The 22,651-nt window shown below is 42.9% G+C and overlaps 1 protein-coding gene across 22 annotated transcripts in view; it reads right to left on the minus strand.

The window, feature by feature from the left end:
• Positions 1-843: 843 nt before the first annotated feature.
• DLGAP1 (DLG associated protein 1) overlaps positions 844-22,651 on the minus strand; it is a 573,475-nt gene continuing 551,667 nt past the window's right edge. For 17 of the 22 annotated variants that reach the window (XM_084888099.1, XM_084888098.1, XM_084888094.1 and 14 more), the window contains 3 exons: positions 11,241-11,332; positions 6,938-7,090; positions 844-4,205 (listed from right to left, as the gene is read on the minus strand). In XM_084888099.1, the coding sequence (XP_084744225.1) occupies positions 3,996-4,205; positions 6,938-7,090; positions 11,241-11,332 (455 nt within the window). In that variant the 3' untranslated portion in view covers positions 844-3,995. Of the gene's footprint in view, positions 4,206-4,658; positions 7,091-11,240; positions 11,333-22,651 lie in introns of those variants that run through there. The other 5 variants (XM_084888096.1, XM_084888095.1, XM_084888104.1 and 2 more) reach the window with 3 other exon arrangements.

The following is a 22,651-nucleotide window of genomic DNA, read 5'->3' on the forward strand; positions in this document are numbered from 1 at the left end:
TTAATGACTGGCATGGTTTTGTGTATGCATAAAAATCAGGAAAAGTGGCTTATCTGCTTAACAATTTCCAAGTTTGTTGCATCTAAGGTGGATGGGTTTGCCCAAGAACTCGGTGGGGAAGGAAGCACTATGGATATAGGTTTCTTCAGAGCTGCAGCATTTTCGGATAATTGCAACTTCACTTCATAAAATACTGTAATTTACTTTCTTTTTTGATAAAATGGTATGTTTGTGTATATGGAGTCAGGTTTGTGGATATAACCTAGATAAACCCCAGACAAAATCAACAATGACAAATAATTACCAAGTTTAAAATGTTGGAAGCATGATAGAGACCCCACTGAAGGCTGAATGAAGGCTTGAACTTGGGACTCAAATCTGTTCCCACTGGGCAAATCACTAAACATCAGTGAGCACAGTGTTCCAGTACCAGCAAGGATAAACTGAAAACCACCACAAAGCATTATTCTGACTTTTCTTACCCTGGAGGACTGTGTAGAAAACAAAATTGATGAAGTGTTTGCAAAGAAATTCAAGTGGACAAGATATATACAGAGCTGCACAAGTTTGAGAGCCTAATCACTTCTTTCATAAAATACACAGCTTTTGACTTGACACGTTTACCTGTGTGTGATCATCATGGTAAAGTGACTTTTCGTTTTCAGTATCTCAGTCCCTTATGTGGGACACAAGCCTACCCCCAGGCTCAACAGGGACTAGCACTGTGTGCTCTTACAATGAAAGTTAGAAGGAGATGCTTCTTCATTGCTTATTTCCCCTGAAGGCAATCACTTATATCTTGGAAGAAGCAGGACTCTGTAGTGAAAACATGCAGACCTGAAAGCAGTGCATTAATTATTTTATTAATTTCATCTTTTTACATTATGGGAAACATTCATCTATTTACAATTTTTTTTTTGTTCACACACAATCTAAGTAGATAAGCCTATGAAATTCCAATTCATAAATCCATAAAAATGTTCCCCATCCCTCCATCAGAAGGCTTTCAAGTGGATCTTTTTTTTTTTTCCTCCAAACCAAAATAATTTTTAAAAATTACATTTGGGAATTCAGATGTGCTAGTGATTTACATTCCAGTTATTTAAAATATGCATCTAGACATGTTTTAAAAAAGAAATGGTAAATTCACAAGGATAAGGCTTAAATTAAAGTGGTAATGCACAGTAAAACATTAAGGACACATCTATAAATAACAGAAATATATTACAAATAAATTAGTTCTATTTACCATTTCAAATATTAAAAATCTTTAATCCATTTCTTCATCTCTCTTTACAAAAAGGTTATGTGAATTGTATGGAAACAACTGCAAAAAATATAATAAATACTTAATTTCTTTGAACTATTTTTTGATGCGGGAGACAAACTTCTTTTTTAACTCCCCCCCTCCCCAAGAAAATGCCCAAACATCTTTATACCAAAGTTAAACAAAATAAGTAATTTTCAGGGTACATACATTTTCCATTATGAACTAAGAAACATTTCTACAAATACATCAAAAAGAACAATGTAACAAAGGTTATGCTTATGGATGTCAGTTAAAGGGGGCAAGTGGTTAACGAGCCGCTTTATGTGGGGTCATGTTTTAACATCAATAATTAGCTCTTTATAAAGTGTTTGTACAATTTGTGTTTTGAAGGAAGGCAAAGGTCATGATGCCTGTGGGCATTTAGCTCAAAGATTTAAAATTCTTACCAAAAATAGCTTATGAATATACAAATACCACTCACAGGGACAAGATAAATAGGACTTCACTTGTCTCTCTTTAAAATATCCTGGGCTAGACCAGTTTCCAAAGAAAATACTGTAGGGTGATCTTGGATCGTATTAGAAATCTATTTCTTACTCCAAATCTTATCTCTACCTCAGGGCACAGAGCTGTTGTTGGGAACATGGGTTTTCCAAAGGATTCCACTTCCTTCGTGTTCATCTGTGAGTTTATCTGTGAGTTCATTTGCAGGACTGAATGTGACCATACGCTACCCAAGGTGGCAGTTGGCCTTACTTAATGCAAATTTTGTGTGACCTTCCATTGCTGCTAGAAAGTAAATAAAAGATGTATTCTTTTTAGAACCAGCAACACCCGAAGCTAAAAATCTCTGTATGCTCCCATTTTACAAAGCACTCAAGGTGCTCTGTTCACCCTAACTGAAAGTTTGTTTTGAAATAAGTTAGTAGCCCTTTTCTTGTAAACCACAGCAGGAAACATTTGTGCCCTGTTTACAAAGATAGCTCAAAGCATCGATGGCTCTGAGAGGTAGCGAATTCTCTAGTGGTTTTTGAATATGTCCATGGAGATAGTTGATGCCAGAACCCATCACCTCTCTTAATTTCAGAAATAAAATTAAATTAGCACCTGGCGATGCGAGTGCGTTTTTTTGTTTTTTTTTGAAAAAGCTTCTCTGGTGCAAGCATATTTGATGTATGTTTTTAGAAGTCCTTCATTTTTCAATGGTAATTTCTAATACGTTAGGGTGGGAACTGGACGTAAAACGCCAGTGGTACTTTTAAGATCACCATATTCTAAACGCGTTAACTGCTATGAATAAGGGCGTTTAAGGAGAACTTCAGCAAAGTGCATACTGCCCATCCAGCATGACAAAAATGTAAGTCAACATTCTCTGCCAAAAGCCTGGGTATCTCTCAGTGTTTGTGCGTCGTGACTTCTCCCCTCTCCTTGTGGTTGTTGAACCTTGCACGTCAGATTTTTCTCACTGCCGGGGACTTCAGGAGGAGTGGCAGCTCTTTGGAATGAGGCGTGTCTATTGGGGTAGAAAATTTATTTTATCGGGTTGACCTAGGACACAGTCCTTATGCTAGGGGATGATAGGACCCTATGTAACAGTGAGAGAAGGCCAAAGGAAGAGATATGTCAGAAGTACGAACTAACAGGTTAAAGGAGATGGCTGTAGAGCATTCAAGGGGATGATGGGAAAATCCGAACTCTTCTCTGAAAGCCACCTGGCTGCCATTTACAGCGCCTCAGAAGCAGGTGTGTACTTACAGAGGTGTGGTTAGGTAGGGTCCCCAGGATGGACACTAACAAATTAACAGAACCAACAGTTTGCCCTTGAAGGTCCTACTGCACAACAATATAATATACACAACACAATGACAGCTGGTAAAACATTTCAGGTCTAAGATTTTTTTTTTTTTAAAAAAATAACAGAACAAAACATCACTTATGTAGTATCTTAAACTATCAGTGCTTCCTTTGCCTTGCCTTTCTTCATTTTATTGCCTTTCAGAATAGATTAATTTCCCTGAAAGATCGAATTTACAATCTTCTGCTGATTGAAACACGTGAAGCAGTGATTGATGAAGGATCAGTGAGGCAGTTTGTGCAGCTGTGAGCGGTGCGGGTACCCCCAGCACCCGCAGATTTTGCTCCTCCCTTCCCCACTACACATCCAGGTCCCCCACCCCCAGCCCAGCTCGGTCCCCTCTTGGTGTGTCACTCATGGATTCCGGTGAGATGGCGTGATTTCGGAGGTTGGAAATAAAGTGCTCCATCTGCTTTGTAAAAGAATAACCATTGGGGGAAATAAAAGGGAATCGGAGCCCTCGTTTCTTTCGCGTGGAAGACGGTTAAGTCCCAAAGGATCACCCTGTGATACTGGATTTCTGAAATACCCTACGGTGTTATATTGCTGAGCTCTAGGGACACACTAGCTTGAGAGAACTGAGGATGCGGGCGACTTACAGGGGCGATCTGTGCACGGGTGGGCTTGGCTTTGCCAAGAAAAGAAAGGGCTGTCTATCCGGGTGAGGCAGGCTGGCGCCTCGGTACAGGTGGCGAAGCTCAGTGAGTAACATGGGCCCGCTGGTCCGGGCAGGGGGACTGGGGGAGGTCCTGCAAGGTGGACAGCTAACTACACGGCGACGGTGGAAGTCACTGGGCTCAGACGGACGGGCTGGGGCGCAGGGGCCGGGAGGCGGCGGGCGGGCCGGTCCTGGCGGGGACGCCCGGGACCTCAGAGCCGGGTCTGCGCCTCGGGGATGTAGATCTCGATGCTCTCGGCGCTCTCGGTGGCCGAGTTCTGGCGGACGGACGCGGCGCGCCTGGCGGCCATCAGGCGCTTGCGGGCCTCCTGGCGCTGCGAGCTCTCCAGCGAGCGCTCCCGGATCAGCGGCGCGGGGCCCTTCGCCGGCTTCTTTGGCACTGGAGGAGGGGCCCTTCTCTCCTGATCAAAGCAGAAGGTGCAGGACATTACACAGCTTCTCAGGACAAGCTTGGGGGAAACTGGGATAGGTCAGTGGTTAGAACACACACACTTTTTTTTTTTTTTTTTTTAACCTAAGGGTGGTTAGTTCTGATCTGCACACTGCATACCAATTTCTCTTCGTTTGTTTGTTTTTTTTTCGTGTTTTTTTTTCTTTTTTTTTCTGGTTTGGGGGTTCAAAAGATGCAGGGGGAAAAAAATACCTGTAAGCTTAAGGCCAAGGGTGAGGCTGGACTGCAGAACTAGGTCTCTCCAAAGAAATGCTGTGGGTACCCGAGGGCCCCCTGCTGAAAGGTTCTCTCTGGAGGCTCCAGACTTCCTGCGGCCAGAGATGGGCCAGGGCTTGCAGCCGCAGCAGCTTAGAATTCTGCAGCCCTCTAAGGAGGGAGGCAGCCCCAGGGAGGTGGGCTCAGCATTGAAAAGCATCACCACTCTCTCCGCAGACCCCCTCTTCCCCCAAGCCTAAAGAGCCAAATGAGGAAGAAGAGGTGAGACTGTGTTCCTTTAGCTTTGTAGATGCCTCGGGCGGGAAGTTAGTTACACTCGTTTGCACACCACACACAAACACACAGCAGTGGACAATCCAGGGTCACCCTGGAGGGAAGACATGGATAACGCCTACACGCTCAGCTCCAAAACGACTCCTAAAACATCCAACTGGATGTCACTCGGGGCCCAGAAAGCTATTCCTATCATAGGGACTGAAAGAGTTCATCTGCCTTAGCAACAGCAAACTATAAAACAGATATTAAATGCCATTGCAAAGACAAAAGCCACTCATAACTTCTGTAGGGGGAAAAAAATGCCTGTGGGAAAGAAGGAATCTAGACCAGAAAGGATTCTTACGAAAAGGATGATAAACTGAGGCTGCGAAATGGTCCATGTGAATGTTTTCTTTTTAAAGAAAATACCCTCGGTCTTCATCAATACATGCGAAGTGTGTCATACATGTGAAAAGTATCTTAAAGTGTAGATGCTATGTTTCTCCAAAGGACATTCCTTGTGCCTTAACACTCATGCTGGTCACAGCGGTCCCTCCGGGCTGGCATGGGTGGAGTGCCTAGTTAAACTGAGTGCACTGGAGCTGCCCTCAGGCCGTGTGAGGGAGCGTCTGGGTGGCCCAGAGGACGGGAGAGGAAGCACAGAATGCAAACAGTATTCTGTCAACTCTGATTGTGCTCCTTCATTTCCCCCCTAACGTGCTCCGGATGATGAGACGCTCTGATCATGGACAAAGTGTGTAACGATTTAGAAATCAAGTTAACTAGTGATATACTGTGCGAATGTCAATAATTACATATATTATATCTTAGCATCACTCATTTTGGACATTTAAAAATCTTCATTTTTGAGTAACTTCGTGTTGGATATTTTTAAAAGTATGAATACTGATCATTTTCAGTCATATTTTCCTATTTGTGTATATTACATATCTTAACAATAATTTTTTAAAAATCAACAAATGGGAAATTAGATGGATGTGTGTGTACATCTGTAGTTTTGTTTTGTTTGTTTTTTTTTTTTAATAGGACTAATTCAAAAGCTTATCTCGCAGACAATTAAAAAAAAAAGATAAAAAAACAAAAACAATCTAGGTGACATGCAAATGTTTGGCTTCTCAAGTGAGAGGCCACACATACACCAATGGTATTTTGATGCTTTAAACTAAAACCCTCAGGTTAATGGGTGAGAGAACGGGTGAGAGAATTGGAAATTAGGGACGAGGATAATAGTGTTGCTTTCCTGTCCCTTGGGACTGGATTTCTCTGGGGAGCCCTCTGACCCTAAGAAACCTGATACTATGGGCAGCAACAGAACCGACTGGATTGCCATGAGCTCTCTATAGGTGAGGAGATCTGAAAAGGGCAGGGCCATCAGTGCTTGAGGGGGATAACCGTGAGTCATTTTTGCAGTTGAATCTCTTGGAACTATTTGACCTCAGGCCTTAGGAAAGCAAGGCATTAAAAAAGTGGTGCATGACAGCCCAGCCTAGGGAGGACATTGTATACCTGTGTGAGCCTGGTGGAACCACCATAATCCAATGTGAAAATTGCAATTTATTACTTAAAGTAAAAAATTTGAGTCTTCATTTCTAAATGGTTGCATCAAATGAGCAATATTCCCCAAGGCAAATAAACCAAAAGTAAACTCTTTTATAAAGAAAAAAACCCCAACATTTTTGATTACTGTGAAACTTGATGGTGTGTATATTTTTAGACTTGGACAACAGTGGTTTCTTTATTCCTATATTTATGAAATGATTATCAAAGTCAGTTAGCTTTCAGGGCTTATTTTCCTCAGAAACACATCCTAGGGCTGTAAGGAAGTTGAACTCTTGCTCTATGTAATCATGCACTGAAGTTGTCATTTATTTTAGTTTAAATAGCAAAATGGAGGCAGTTCCTTCCAGTGACTAAAATGGTTTAACTTAAAGTTTAATTAACAAAAAAAAAAGGCCACATTCCCATTTTCCAATTCACAAAGACAGGTTTTTCGTTAAAAATATGCCTGAAACATATTACAGATAATATCCCAAATGATTACTATGTAAACATTGTCATTACAATGAAATTAATATGATGTCAGCTCCATTTCACATTGTAAACAGCAAGACTGAATGCAGAAGCCTATTTAGACTGTCCAGTGTTTGTGCAGGTTTTTAAATGAACCATACAAAATCTACATTGTTCTACCTTCTTGTCAAGAGGATCCATCTGTTTCCAATTATTGGCCTTTAACTGATGGAGTTCATCAAATTTCATACTAATATTTTCTATGGACAACTGCAGCATGTCCCAGAACCCCGCCAAATCCTGGGAGGTGGGCCTTGGATGAGCATTAGGGTTCTGTACAGAGAAAGAAGAATATCCATGCTTTAGAGGCGATCCATGACAACAAGCACAGGGCCAAAGTAACATTCTCAAATACTTCAAACAACAGAAGGAGGGCGAGTTCCTTTTGGTTTTCAGATTAAAGTGGTACTTTTATAGTAATTAGCCAATGATTATTTTAAAAATTATATGTTCAGCTTTACTGGGGTATAATTGACAAATAATAATGACATTTAAAATGTACAATATGATCATTTGATATACATTGTGAAAGAATTCCCTCCGTCAAGTTAATCAACTTTAAGAAAAATGTTTGATGAGAACATTAAGTTCTACTCTCTCAGCGAATTTTGGTTATACAGTACAGTGTTACCAACTATAATCAACACATTAGACATTAGATCCTCAGGCATAGTCATCTCCTAACTGAAAGTTTGTGCCCTTTTACCAGCTTCTCCCTATTTCTTCCACCCCTCAGACCTCAGCAACTTTTCTATTCTGTTTCTGTGAGCTTGACTTTTTTGTTTTAAAGGTCATTACAAATGGTAATTTTATACACACATCCGACTCTCAAATGCCAAGGTTATAAAACTCTTCTTTTGTAATTGGTACAGTGTGGGGGGAGAGTAATCTTTTGAAAATCCAGAATGTATGATAAGATGCATATAATAAGATGCATATAAAATACCATATTTAAATGAAAATACCATCTTTGAAAAAAGTACAGGGTATTAGAGTTGAAATTTGAATACCTGCTACCCAACTTATTCAGAGAACAGATACGTAATCTAAAATATGATTTGTTTTAATACTAATGTTGAGTGAAATACTAGGGAAGACAGATGAGGAGTAATAAAATATATGTTTGACAATTAAAATGCTATTAATATAGGAAGTCATTTATCATATAAGTACTTCGGCAAAATCATTTGGAAATGCATTTGTTTTAAACTGACCATAACATAATATAGCAAATATGAGAACACATATCTACACATACACAAAGAGCCTATAGTGATCCATTTGCTAGATAATATTGAACAGTCTTTGGTATTTAAGGATTGACTTTCTTTGCCTCCATTCACGTCACTCCAAGTATTAGAAAGTATGAACCACAAATTATTATGATCTAAGACAGAAAATACATAACTAAGAGATTGAGGGTGCCATGCTTGTTGTTAATCACTACCTGCAGTAGTAGCTAAAGCATTAGATTGGTGGGAGCTGCCATATGTCAGATGTTTATAGCTGGGGTCAGTTTTGGTTACCTCTAACTATTCAGGCAACTAGATAGACTGCGAGACCTTATGCTGTATAATAACTTGAGACTAGTTTATTCTTTTAAGACCAACCATCATAAAAAATGATATCAGGATTTCAGAAAGTGTAGGTCAGTGATCATCAAATTAATGGGCTGGAAAGAACTTTTTAGCCCTTTGAGTGGACTAGCATTATTTATCTAGACTTAAAATAAATACAAGTAAAGATGTTTTTATAAACTTATAGTTCTAAAACTACCCATAGTTCTGAAATTCATTGGAAGAAGTAAATTCTAAAGTTTGTAAGTATCAATATTTGGTTCAGTATTAAATCTGTGCTAATGACACCTGAATTAATGAAAGAGTTTCTCTATAACATTTAATTTAATAAACTAAAAAAAAAAAAAAAAAAAAGTTTCTAAATATCTAGGTTCAGAAAGACAGATAATAGTTTGGACAAAACTCCATTTGAGAGGTACAAAAAAGTACCTCTCAAATGGAGTTTATGGTCTCACAATATATTTCCTTATCTTATTACTGACCAAAATCTAAATTGCTCATATTCTGGAGTTCACTAAAGTCTTTTAGGTCATAAACTCCATTGGCTAAATTGTTTCAGTGCACCAATGCATGACATGATAGCACAATAGGCAGAGTTATTTTTGACTCTATATAATGGGTAACTTGTTCCCTCCTCACCAGGAACCTCTTTACCCCCATATCATGAAAGGGATAAAAGAGGAAGCAGAGAGAAAGAGCTTAGGCACCCAGCCAGTCACTGAATCAGTGGGTCATGTGACATCCCAGGCACAAGAAGAAGTTGTAGTACTAGCCTTAGTCTGAACCAGGCCACTTAGGGCTCAGAAATGGTGAAGAGTGTAAAAAGACAAGGGGGGTTGGGTTCCTTGGTTTAGTTTTACTGGGGAAAAGCAACTCTCATCCATCCATTCTATGTCTGAGAGTCTAGATAAAATGTGGTATTCAAGTGTTCCCTTCCTCAGAGTAAGAACTCAAGAAAGGAGAACTGGATCTGGTTGTGACTAATCTTAGTGTCATCCTCATGCAGCTTTGAAGACCTAAATAATGCCACTACCAGGTCACCACTCTTCCTGCTGCAAAGGTCCCTCTACAAGGGTAAGGAATGCAGCTCAAATTCTGGGGGATAAGTAGGGTGGTGGGTGGGTTTACAGGGATTGAGGTGAAAGAGACTGAGATATGAATCTTGGTGAGGCCTCTTACAGGTGGCCATGGTCAAGTTACTTGGCCTTTCCAGGCCCATTTTCCTCAACCGTAAAACCATCATAGAAATAATGTCACAAGCAGCTCCATAAGGTCTGACACTGTGGGCTCCTGGGACATGGTTTGACCAGCCATCAGTGGCCCTTGGCCCACAGGGTAATGCTGCTTTCATCTACCTCTTACATGCTTCTCATATTTTGTCACCTTAGTTCCTCTAGTGGCCAAGGAATGTGAGCCCATCGGGAACTAGGAAACATCAAAAGATGGCTTTAAAAAGGTTAACCCTTCCTGGACATCTGCAAAATTTTCAAAGCATTTTGTCTGCAATTTGATCTTCAAAATCTGCATAATGTTTGTATTCTACTACATGATATACTTGCCCGTAACATAATTCTTTAAAAAGGCATGCTCTGTGCCCTGCACTGTGTGCACACCGGGCTTCAGATATACCTAGCAACCACTGTGAGAAGTATAGCTTTATGTGAGCTTCCTTACATTTAAAGAACAAGAATCATGTTAATTAAGATCTGTGACACATTACCAAGTTCACGAGTTAGCGGGAATTCTGTACCTGGCATGAAGTGAAGCTCAATAAAGTATTTGTGATAGTCATTTATCAATACATTTACTAATATATATTGTCTTATAATCCGGAATAGAATTTCTGGGAAGGTGACAGAAGGATCAGGTAATTTTTGCTGAGGGAAGGGAAAACAGATTATAGGTGGGAGGATGGTGAGCAGGAGGGAAGAGATAGCTCCAAAGGAAGATCTCAAAAGGAAAAGCCTGGTGCAGAGGGATGGAGAGTACTACTCATTTTTGCATGCTTCCTATTTTTTCTTGGCCGAGTCCTGTCTAGATAAATCCCTTTTGGTCTGTATTTGTCCTTGTTAACAAGAAGATGTGGTTAAAACTCTGAAATCATAGTTTGGGTCAATTAGATTGCATATAAGAATGTTTTGGCTTTCAACAAGATAAACAAGTTGCTTTTCATTGTCTTTGTTTTAGATCCAGCCTGACCAACAATTGGCCAATGAAAGCTATTCTGTGCAATGATACTGTAGAGCTAGCAGTAGTTTTTAAAAACTACTACATATGTGAGTGAGTTAGCGCTTGCCCCTGTATTAAAACATTTCTGGCAGTGGTGCCTTTGTGTCTGTTTTGCTTTATTTGGTTCTGGTATGTCTAAGAAGGGTTCATGTGTCTCAGGGAGATCAAATCTACACTTTGTGATGCCCTTCACCTCTGGCCCTTGAATTAAAACCGAGAACTCTGATAAGGATATATGAACTGAAGGCTATTCCAGAAAGAAACACATTATCCACAATGATTTTCTGTAATATTATTTTTGAAATACCAGGAGGTCCCTATTTTGGTAAGAGTAATGAAATCAGAAATGCTATGTGAAAGCCAGGAAAATGGGAATTTTTCAGTTACCATAAAGCAGGAAATGGAGTTTTAACTTAGTTGGGTTTTTTTCTTCTAAGATTTTTTAAAGCATGAAAGTATTTTTAATTCTAAGAAGAGTAGATAATAAGATTCATCAGAAAACTCTTTATCCAAGAGAGTCCAAGGGCCTTGACTGGGTTCAAAATCAGGCCCATCTTGATGACACACTCTTCTCATGGTACTAGCAGGAAAAGGTAGTGATGGGGACTGTTACCTACCAGGTTTTCTTCACACAGTTCTCTGAACTGGTAGAATTTCTGGGCCATGAGAAGCTGGGCACTGCCCACTGCCGTTCGGATTTTCCCTAGAACTGAAAAGAGCAAACATACAAGGAGTTTACACATGGTGTCTCATTGTTGAGCTTTAGTCTGGTAAAGCAAAGAGGAAGTTATGCTGCAATAATTCAGGAAAACAGCGCACACACACAGTGCACGCACCCACGTGCACACAGCCCAGTCGTGGTGGTTCCTCCACTGGTCTATGTGACAGAGGCTCCGAGGTTTTGAAAGCATAAAACCAACTGAGGGGAAAACACGTGCTCATCATGCATATTTCTCAGGGATCACAGAGTTTTCCACCACAGCACTGGGCGTTACCAAGAGAAGAGGCAAATGGTTTTGTTTTGCTTTTTCCTTTTACTGCAAGGATGAATTGCAAGTGTTCACCGTATAGTTATGGATTTATTTGTGTCAGCAATCCGGGTCCGCCAGTTTGTTTGTTTTTAAACCCAAATCCAAACACAAGAAAAGCCATCCTGCCTTGGCGGGGGACCTCTTGGCACTCACCATGTTCCAGCCATAGCTTTCATTATTTGTCCGGAGCTCAGCGTCTGGCACTGTCAGGAAAGAGCCGCTGGCCAGTTGAAAGGCTTTCTAAGGAGTGAACATTTCAGACTGTTGCCTGGGGAACGCCAGTACCGTCCCAGCTTTTCCACTTCACAGCCCAATGTTATTGTTGACGTGGGTTTAATTCCCTAAGCACTGTGCCGAAAACCTGCCCCTCTGCAAGCTACTTCTTGCCTTCTGTGCAGTCTAAGGCGAGAACCTTTCAACCGACGGGCGTGCTGAGACGGGGGCGGGGCGCTCCGCGCAGAGATAGCCTCATGTCTGCATTGTCCCAAGGCTCTCCCTCCAGCCTGCCTGGACCAGGGCACAGCTGCACTGCTGGAGCCCTGCCACCAGGCAGCTCTCAACACGCCCTCCCTGCCGGGAAGGAAGGGGAGATGGCACCCTGCTTGCTCATAGGAAACCAGAGGGGAGACATCTCAAAGAGCATGTAGCCTGCTATGGAATCCTCACCGGGGAGGCAGATTACAGGACTGGTTTTGCCATGGTTTTGTTATGAATGTACAGAGCCTGAGACCCAGAGTGGAATCAGGTCTCCCTTTCTCGACCTCATTCCTCACAAAGTCTGAGGAGAGGGAAACAGAAGAAAAAGGAACTTCATTTTGGCCCAGGGTTTTCTAGAAATCTGCTTTGTTTAAAGCTGCCAGGCTAGCTCATGGTTTGTAATGCACATTACTCATGGGCACTCCTCTCATGGTTCAGCATTCCCACACACGTAACTCAGGGCGATGATGAACTCTCCAATATGTCACCAGTCACACCAAACAGCTGAAGTGCAGGAATTCGCCCGCTCAGTGATAGCGAGGGGCCGCCCTGGACAGCTGACTGGCAGCAATTGCTCAGAGCAAAGTTTTTACTTCTTTCCAGGTTGCTTACACGCTTTTGAGGTTGCTCAGTTGTTGGAGGCCTCCTCTCCCTTTCTCAACACTCCAAAAGCAGAGGGACAGCACATGCAGACACAGGGCGCCACAGGAGTTAAGAATTCAGGCCCAGAGTAGGCCAAGGGTTCTGGCTCCAACACTTAGAGCAGCCATGGACCTGGACAGTCACTTGCTCTGTTTTCTCACGTGTAAAATAGAGCAATTGGTCCTATTTGTAGGGTTGTTGTTAAAGTTAAAAGTGGTAATGTATGCGAATTGTTTAGGTCAGTGTCTGTCTATAGCACATGTGTCAAACACAAGGCCCGCGGGCCAAATCCAGCCCGCCAGGCCTTGCAATGTGGCCCGCACCGCGCTGTCATCACTGCACTCCGCTGTCAGTTTATGACATTGTCAGTTTATGACTGTTCAGTAAACCATTCGGCCCGCGATTTAGGCTGGATTTTAGATTTTGGCCCCTTCTCTGATTGAGTTCGACACCCCTAGTCTATAGCAAACACTCAATAAAAACATATAATCACCTAGGGCCAGGACATTACACTTCCTCTCACTGTGAGCCCCACACAGAGGAGAGGAAACAAACCGAAGTCTGGGTGATCCATGGTTGCCTGGGATGAGTGTGTGCTTTGATGACCTGTCCTAGAGCTGAGACAGGTCTGAGAAGGCACTTCCTAAATGAACACATGGCTTTTGGCCAACTCCGAGGTTCCTGAATTATCTTGCTGAAGGGGAGGATTTTGACACTAGCAATTTTCAGAATGAATCATGAGAGATTAGATCTAATACCTAAGTCTCCCATTGGCTGACTGGGATCGCTTAGCTCCTGGGAACTGACATAGGAACTCAAACAATTCTAATATTTCTCAAACTTTGCACGAACATTCTCAGCTACAGCCGAATACCTGCGCTATGTCATAGCCGGTCATACTAAAAGTAGCTAAGACGGTGACTGTCCATTGAGGAGAAAGAAGTGCTCCAAGCAGTCATCCAGGCAACACCCAACTATGGTAGGTAAGAGCAACTCAGATTTCTTCTCAAGGAAAAAAAGGGGCATCTTTCTCCATTCAGCATGGTCTGGCCAGCACCCTAGATTTAGAGCAAAAATATCTGGGGTGGAGCATGACCCTTCTGTTTCCCGGGTTTTTGCCATCATGCTCCTTGAGTGGAAATTTCTTACTGGCTCCAGGATTATTTGCATTTCCTGGGCCCAAGTGATGGTCTTTCCTGGGCTCTGGGTAGGGAGGTGACGATTTGGGTCAGGAGGGAAACCCTGAACCAGGAGGGCGTGGGACAATCGGATGATAGCTCATACTTCTCAGACCTCCATGCTTTCTTTTTCAGATAATTAAAAATTCATTTTAATTTTTAGGGAAGACATTCTAATGAGATTTGTTCCGTTTTGTTTGTCCACTAGTCACAAACGTGGTGTGTGAGATAACTCTTTTCTCCTGGAAATAAATTTCATGTTTATTACATATGCCCTAAGGAAGTACAAAACTAATAAACAGTATGTGGTAAACATCAGTGGAAATAAACACTTGGAAAAATAAAGCTGAATGTTGGTGAAGAAATGAGATAACGAAGAAAGAGTCATTGTAATGTTATTTAGAAACTACTCTAAAACATTCTGTACCATCCTTCAGCAGAGTGCAAAGAAAAAGGCTTTGGTCAGGGATGCTAAGAAAAGAAGTATAAGGGAGCAACAGTAAGTAAGATGTGGGCTTTCCCCATGCGTATAAAACAGCCCACCCTGGTATTAGAAAGTTCTGGAAGAGGCCTAGAGATAGTGCATCTTTCCAGTGTGTGCTTTGATGACCTGTCCTAGAGCAGAGACAGGTCTGAGAAGGCACTTCCTAAGTGAACACATGGCTTTCTGAGTGAGCCTTGCATCTCACCATTTTACTGTAGCAGGGCGGCAGTTAACTTCGCAGGGATGGCCTGGCCCTCTAGGACGTGGCCAAGAAAGCCAGAGGAGCCTAAAAGCGTGGGTCTGTGCAGAAGCTGGTGGGCAAGGCCAACCTTTACATTATGTTTCCATGGAGCAGGGGCAGTCCTTGTGGGTTCTGGGAATTCAATCATTCATTCATTTATTCATTCATTCAGCAAATATTTATTAAGGGCACATGATGTGCCAGGCACTGTACTGGATGGATATGATATGGTGATAAGCAAAAGCCTTGCCCTCATGGATTATATTCTGATGAGAGACAGTGGGAGAGACTGTGAAACAGAAAAACAAAGATTTAAAGGTTTGGAATTTGCTAGATTACTAGAAATGATCAGATGCAGCTGAGTATGATTGAGCAATTCAAAGGACAGTGAATTCCTTAAACAGTGGTTAGAGAACATTCTGTCTCCTTGATCTCTCTTAAGAAATGGAAAACAAACAAACAAACAAACACACACCATGGTTTGAGATGGTATCAGCTGCAATATAAAAATGGATTCTGGACTAACCAGCATGTTTTATAATTTTATCTATTGATTTTTAAAATTGATTGATTTGAAAGAGAGAGAGGAAGAGAGATTTGTTGTTCCACTTAATTATGCATTCATTGATTCATGTATGTGCCCTGATCGCGGTTCAAAGCTGCACCCTTTGGCATATTTGAACGATGCTCTAACCAACTGAGCCGCCCAGCCAAGGCAACAGCTTGTTTTAGTAGCATCATTTGAAAATGCCGCTGTTTTTTATTTGGGAAAACATTAAAATACACAAAGTAGAAAGGCTAAAGTAGCGAACATCTGTGTATATGGTCTTCCCTAAAGAAACAATTTTTTAAAACGCGCTTCCTAATTTGTATTTCTTTTCTTTTCTCTCTGTGTGCAATGAAATAAAGCTCTACAGATAAAGTATACGTCACTTCTGTCCCGCTAGCCTCCTTCCAGAGAAACCACTGGACTAGACGAACAGTCCAGGCCTGTCCCTGAGTTTATGAAGGTTTTTCCCCCTGGTCCTAGAAAGGTGACAGCTAAGGGCCCTTGGAGTATAAACGAGAGAGCAACAGATGGGGCAATTCCACTGGCACAGTGAGACCTCAGCTTAAGGCAGCAGACTGTCTAAAGTTAGACAGAAGGTTTCCAGCCTGTGTTGCTCCAGAGGGAAGATGTGCTGCTGGGTTCATTTAGTTGGTTTCCTTCACACTCTGGTCCATACAGTCTCTTCAGATTGCTCAACCCGTAGGTAGTTGACAATTCTTACCTCCCATTTCCCTAAGGCACATTCAACGTATCTTCCAGAATAGTGATCTTTGCTGCATACCCAAGCATGACATTCAACCAGGGTTTATACTATCTATTGTATTTGTGTAGTAGCTAATCATATAATACGCCTTGCTTTGCTGGGCCACTCTTTTTATATCGGTAAGTCTGCTTCTTCCTAGGGGTTTTATTAGCACCTGACAGTGCATTTTTTAGATCCCTTTCTCCCCTTCCTTTCCTCCCAGCTCCTCAGTTAGTCTAGTCCTCAATGGAAGTACAGGACAGCAGCCATAAACGCTGTTGAACTAAATTCCTTCTATTTAAAAAGTGGGCGCCTTTTTATCAACTCTCCTATTTATAATGCTAGAAACCTCAGAGTCCACAACAGATGGCTATGAGGGATCATAATGGAGAGGACAGGCCCAGGTTAATTTACCATCTAAAGCCAAGAAAAGTCTTTGGATGGCCATCCCTGTTTGGTTCTGGCAAAACTCTGTCTATTTATCTTATTACTTTGTATTTCAAAGCATTTTCACATACACATCTAATTTGATTCTCCTAAGACCCTGTGAGGCAGGACAGATATCATTGCATTTGGAAAATCTGGGCCCAAATGAAGACGATCCTTCCCCTGGTCCCCATAATCCTGGATCCCTGTCTTCTCACTTCCAGTCCAGTTGTGTTCCTTTCTCTCAACACTTAACTGAAAACTAGGCCTGAAACTCCTAAAGTAAAGCCTTTTGAGGGTGATTTCTTTCCTTTATCAGCACTTTCTAGGTGGTACACATGGATAGAAGGCGATATCTATGACAAGTCAAGCGGAGGAGGGGGAGGGGTTTGAAGAAATTCGGCTACCCAAGTCCTATGGGAGAGCAAAGGACATCTCTGCTCAGTCATTGTTGCACAAACGCAGTTCAGTTGTGAAAACAATGGAGGAACCAGGGAGGATCCCTTGAAAGAGATGGTGGTGTATGGTTCACATTTTGGTGTTTCTTTTAAAGATTATACATGTAATGAGAATTTTGGGTGTGTGGGTCTTGTATGAGAACTATGATTTTAAATCTCTTGGCTACATTCAGTCAAAACCCCAGGCATTTAAAAGATGTGATACCTCCTCTCCCCTGCCCCCCGGGTGTGACTTACTCTGGTTGGTGGACAAAAAAGGGGTGTAAAAGGCTCAGGGGTAAAGGCAATGAACAGTTTCTTTTAACCCACAAGTGAATCCATGACAAAGTGAGCAGAGGTTAGCATGCTGTGGTAGCAGAGTGAAAGAAAGGACTGTTTCCTTTGGGGAAGTGCTTGACTTTTTGCTGAGTCAAAATCAGTATTTCAAATCCTTAGGCATAATTAATATATGTATTCTTTAAAATGTATATATATTTATTTTTACAGAGAGAGGAAGGGAGAGAGGGAGAGGGAGAAACATCAATGTGAGAGAGACACATCGATTGCCTCCCGCACATGCCCCCGCCAGGGCCAGAGGTGGAACCTGCACTCCAGATACATGCCCTTGACCCAGAATTGAACCCATGCCCCCTTGGAGCTCAGGCTAACACTCTAACCACTGAGCACGCTGGCCAGGTTTGCTTGTATTAAGGGAGCTGGAGCGGCCTCTTATCTCAGAATTCTAATGCTTTGAGACTGGTCCACGGTTTCCTTTCATCCACGGGATAAGCAGAAACTCCCTTTAATGGCTTGCAGACAAGGCCCACCAGCCCAGCCTTACCTCTGCTCACTCTCTCTGTGCTCTGGGCCCTCAGTTTCCCAAATCCAAAGCTGCCTCTCTCCTCAGTGTCTTTGCTCAGGCTGCACACCACGCTGAGGATGCTCCTGCCTTGGTGCCTCCCCCGGCCCCTCCCCTTGTGCTCATGTGTCCCTCCTCCAGAAAGCCCTATCTCCTTTCACCCCCCCCGCCCCCCCAATGCTCCTCAAATTCCCATGCACAGCCCTCTTCTCCCTTCCCACATGCTTCCCAGCATCATCTATTTATAGGTCTTACTTTCTAACCAGAGGAGACGAGCCCTTCAATGGCACAGACTGTGCCCACAAAACATGTTTCAAAATTAACTGACTCATCTACAACTTTATGCTAACCAGAAAAATACATTAACTGCAACATTCCAGGCCTTAACTATTCTGATTCTTTAAGGTCTTAGCATGTCTAAAGTTATAGTCCTGATGAATTGATTAGCTGATATATTCTTAGCTGGACTATTATTCCTCTTTGGTTTCTCTTATATTGTTTGTGTTGACTTAGGCTGGAGGAGCCAAACCGTTGGGGGTAAGTTGGATGTAATTGTGTGTCAATTAAACTTCCTTACCCTCAGGTTTTGAGTTCTTTGTACTCCTCTGGCTTTTCTCTCTCTCAATGTTGTAAACGTTACGGGTTAAGGAGGAAAAAGGAATTTTTAAAAAGTGAGTCAACCCACTTATTTTAAAGTCCCGTGGATTTGCCAGACCGAACCTGTGGGCATTATCCACGTGGAGACATTCTAATTTACATGAGTGACCTCGTGGGACAGAGTTTCTCCAAACCACCGGCGAGCTGCTTCTCAGCAGTCCTGACCCAGAGCTGCTGTGGACAGTAGGTCTCCATAGAAAACATGGATGTTTCCTTCTGGCTGACAGTGGCTGCTTTGCATTTAACAAGAGTGCTTTCATTTTACTTATTTATTTCGTGGCTGAAACTTGATGGCTAATGAACAAAGAGGGAGATTCACAAGCAGAAATTTTCCCATAGACGAAAACCAGGGCTTCCACAGGGCTCAAACATGATGGTGGTGGTGGTGGTTAGGGGCTGGGGTACTGTTTTGTTTGTAAAGAGCAAGTTTTCAGGAACTCAGCTAATTTTACTTTTCTTCTCCCCAGTCCCTACTCCAGGAGTCTTACTCATAAAAGGTGGTTAAGCTCCAACCCATATTTCAGTTTACCTCAGCGTGGAAAAAGTAGTAACTTCATACGCATCACATAGTTAACTACAAGTTTCAAACCTTTGAAAGCTGAAGGAAATGAAATTAGTTAACGTTTCCTTTGGTAACATAGAAGAAAAGAACCCAGTGCTGTGTTTGAAGCCCATTGTAATTATATTCCACAGAAATAGTCACCGTTAGAGAAAACAACTGGAGATCTTGCTCCATGAGTCAGCCCCCCCCCTCTGTAACCTCTGCCTCTGCAGTGCGGGAAGGATGGGCTCATTCCTGTCGGGAATAATGGGCCCATCGCTGGCCTTGGGAGCAGGAGCGCTGTTCCAGGCCTGGTTCTGCCTTCAGCTTGCCGTGACCTCACCTCCTCACGCCTCAGCACTCTCCTCAGCCTCCAGACCACCCCCAGAGAAACACCCACAAAAGCACGCTCTGTAATGTCCTCTCGGTGCCCAGGGCAATGCAAAGCAAAATGAACTGAGCGTTCTACACTCTAGAAAGTTAAACATAAGTCACATTACACACAATTTCCTTTTCATTACTTTCACTTCCTCCTCAGTCACTAATTTCAGGTTGGCCAGACCTTGAAAAAAAATTACAGTGTGTGTGTTGGGGGCGCGGGGGGGGGGGGGGGGGGGAGGAGAGGAAGGGGAGGGACTTTTTGAAGGCTACCCCAAAAAAGTAAGAGGAGACTAAAACAGAAAGTAGCTAGGTCGCACCACCCACTCTCCCGGCTTAGAAACACACAGGGGCCGGAGGCAGATGAGTTGCAGAAGCCAGGAGAGCTGCTCTGCTTGCCACCAGCTGTTTCTCAGGCTGCAGAGCCATGCCACAGGCGACACTGGGCAGAGCGAGCCGGGCGATCGCTCCGATAGACGGCCACAATGATGACTGTGCACAGCTTCCGTAACTCAACCTGAAACCGGGCAAGCCCCATTTCAGGTTTCATTACCAATCCCACACTCGCTGCCAAGGCTCACAAGCCTTTGGGGGGACTCGGGGCCAAGTTTCACCCACTTGGATGCTATTACCAGGCAAAATTAAAGTGGAATTAATCTGCCTCCCACACACGCTCTAGGTTTATCAGTTCGTTTCAGATAGAGCCCGAAAGTTCCCCCTATAAGCCGTCCACAGTTCAGGAGGCAAAGATAGATTTCCAAGCACAATCAACCAGTATTCCACCCGAGGGCCGCTGAAACCCGAGCCTGTGTTTTTCACCCGCGGTGGTAGACAGCATTCCTAGTTAGAAGCATTCAGTTCCATCTGGCCGGTTCTCTCCCGGTCAGATAATACCAGACGTATCTATGTAACATACAAGCCACTGTCAAATAGCACTGAGCCATCTCCCCCAGACAGCTGTTTCACACAAGGGCTTCATTGTCTGAGAAAAGCTTGTATCATTTTACGTCAAGTGCTGCGGGAACAAGCATTCTGTCAGCTGCCACAGTGTGGAGGGAAACACTCCCTGCAGATTCTCATTATTTTGTTATCGAGCCAAAAACCCACTATCGCCTCTTAGGGATGAGGGTTTAAACAAGAGCGAAAGTCCTTGCTCTGCTTTTTTTTTTATTTTATCAGGAAAAAGAATAGCCCTACACACCCGAAGGATTTAGAGTTACACTTTCCAAAAGCTAGCTGGAGGTTACGAGGCGACTCCTACTGCTCGTTTCGTTCTGCCCTGCATGGCGCACATTTTCCAGCCTCAGGTAAACCGGGAAAGGGTTTGCCAGCCCGGAGGGAAGGCCAAAAGCAAAACCCCTAGGCAGCAGCTGTCAGAGTGAGGATAATGGCATCATAAAATAATTGATAATTGAATAATTATTTAAAATTGGATGGCTTCTTTCTTTGATTGCAACCACCCAAGCTCAAATCCGTACTTGAAATTCCCTTTGAGCAAATAGATTTTCTTCCTAACTCATCCTCCCCTCCTTCTGTTCTGCTGTGTCATATTATGCAGTTGACTCTTGAACAACGTACAGATTAGGGGCACCAACTCCCCATAGTTGAAAAACAGTATGTAATTTTTTATTTTTATTTTTAGAAAGAGTATGTGAAATTATTTGGCCATTTTACTTATTTTTAAATAAATCTTTATTGACTTCAGAGAGGAAGGGGGAGGGAGAGAGAGAGAAACATCAATGATGACAGAGGATCACTGATTGGCTGCCTTCTGCACACCCCACACTGGGGATTGAGCCCACAACCCGGGCATGTGCCCTTGACTGGAATCGAACCCAGGACCCTTCAGTCCGTAGGCTGACGCTCTATCCACTGAGCAAAAACGGCTAGGCAGCATATAACTTTTGATTCCCCCAAAACTTAAGTTGTCCCTTGGTATCTGTGGGACATTGGTTCCAGGACCCCAGCACCAAAATCCATGGATGCTCAAGTCCCCTAATATAAAATGGCCTAGATCAATGCACACAGTCATATCCACAGACTCTAAACCACAGATTGAAAACAGCACACGTATTTATTGGGGGGCGAAATTGTCTCATGCACCAAAAGGTTGCCAGTTCAGTTTGCCCCATACTAGGAATGGAGACCACAACCCCGCATATGCTTTTGACTAGAATCAAACCTGAGACTCCTTAGTCTACAAGCCGATGCTCTATCCACTGAGCCAAACTGGCTAGGGCTGTTGCAGACATTTTTAAAGAAGAGGATTTTTAAATTTTTTTTTTTTTTACTGTGATAAAATATATGTAAGATCTACCATTTTAACACTTTTTAAGTGTACAATTCAGAGAAATAATAAGTACATTCATCAAACATTTTAAAAGATGATAAAATTGGGGTAATGATGGTGCCCCACAAAATAAAATCAGCAAGTATGGCAGAATCTTCCTTTCTCTCCCTCTATCCTTCTCATCTTCCATGAAGACTTTGAAGACTAGCTCTCACGGGAGGGACCTGTGAAGGAGCCACCTTCCTGTGCCCTGGGAGAGGCCCTTCTTGTATAGGACCCAAAGAACACAAATGGTGGCATGACCAAGAGATAGATACAGCTGTGGTTGGCCCAGGAACCCAAGCTATTTTTCTGCCTGTACACAAATTATTTTTTCAAGCTGGTTACTTAGAAATTGGCTACGCCTGTCAAACGGAATTGACCCCTCTTCTTTACCACTCCTTTTTTTTTGGGAGGGGGGGGAAGTTACATTAGAAAATCAGTAAGACAAAGGCCCTGTACAACTGCAGGCCCAGTTATCAGAACAGAATTGTGGTTGCCAAGACACCAGGAAGAGATATGTAGAGAGAGCTTTGGAGGACAGCACCAAGCAACAAAGTATTATTATCTTGTCAACTGTTATTCATGTTGTATCTGTTCCATCAGACACTTCTGTGTTCTGTGACCTTGGACAAGACACTGCCAGAGAGCTGTTTGGAGGGCAAATGAGACAACACCTGTTAAAGTCTCTAGCCCTCTGCGGGGGTATTGTAAGGACAAGATGAATAGTCTTTCTGGTCATGTCCTCCCTGGGATCTGCCTCACTTAAAATTGTCATCTCTTTGACCTGAGCATATGAGTTTGCCTCCCCACTGTTTAGAAACCTGGAATCCTAGTAGATGGGAGCTCCAGTTTTGTACCTGCCAGAGCACAAAAGAAAGAAAAAGCCTTCAAGTGCTGGCAGAACAGAATCGCATCCCAAGAGCTGGAAGGGACACACAGGGCTCATCTAGACCATCCAGCCGACCCACACAACTGTCCCATCTCCGTTTCTGCAGCAAATGCTTCTCTCCCTGCCAAACCCTTACTCTGCTGAGAAAGGCTCATCACCTCACC

The sequence above is a fragment of the Pipistrellus hanaki genome (assembly GCF_964339955.1).
Source record: "Pipistrellus hanaki genome assembly, chromosome: 6".
Lineage (NCBI taxonomy): Eukaryota > Metazoa > Chordata > Mammalia > Chiroptera > Vespertilionidae > Pipistrellus > Pipistrellus hanaki.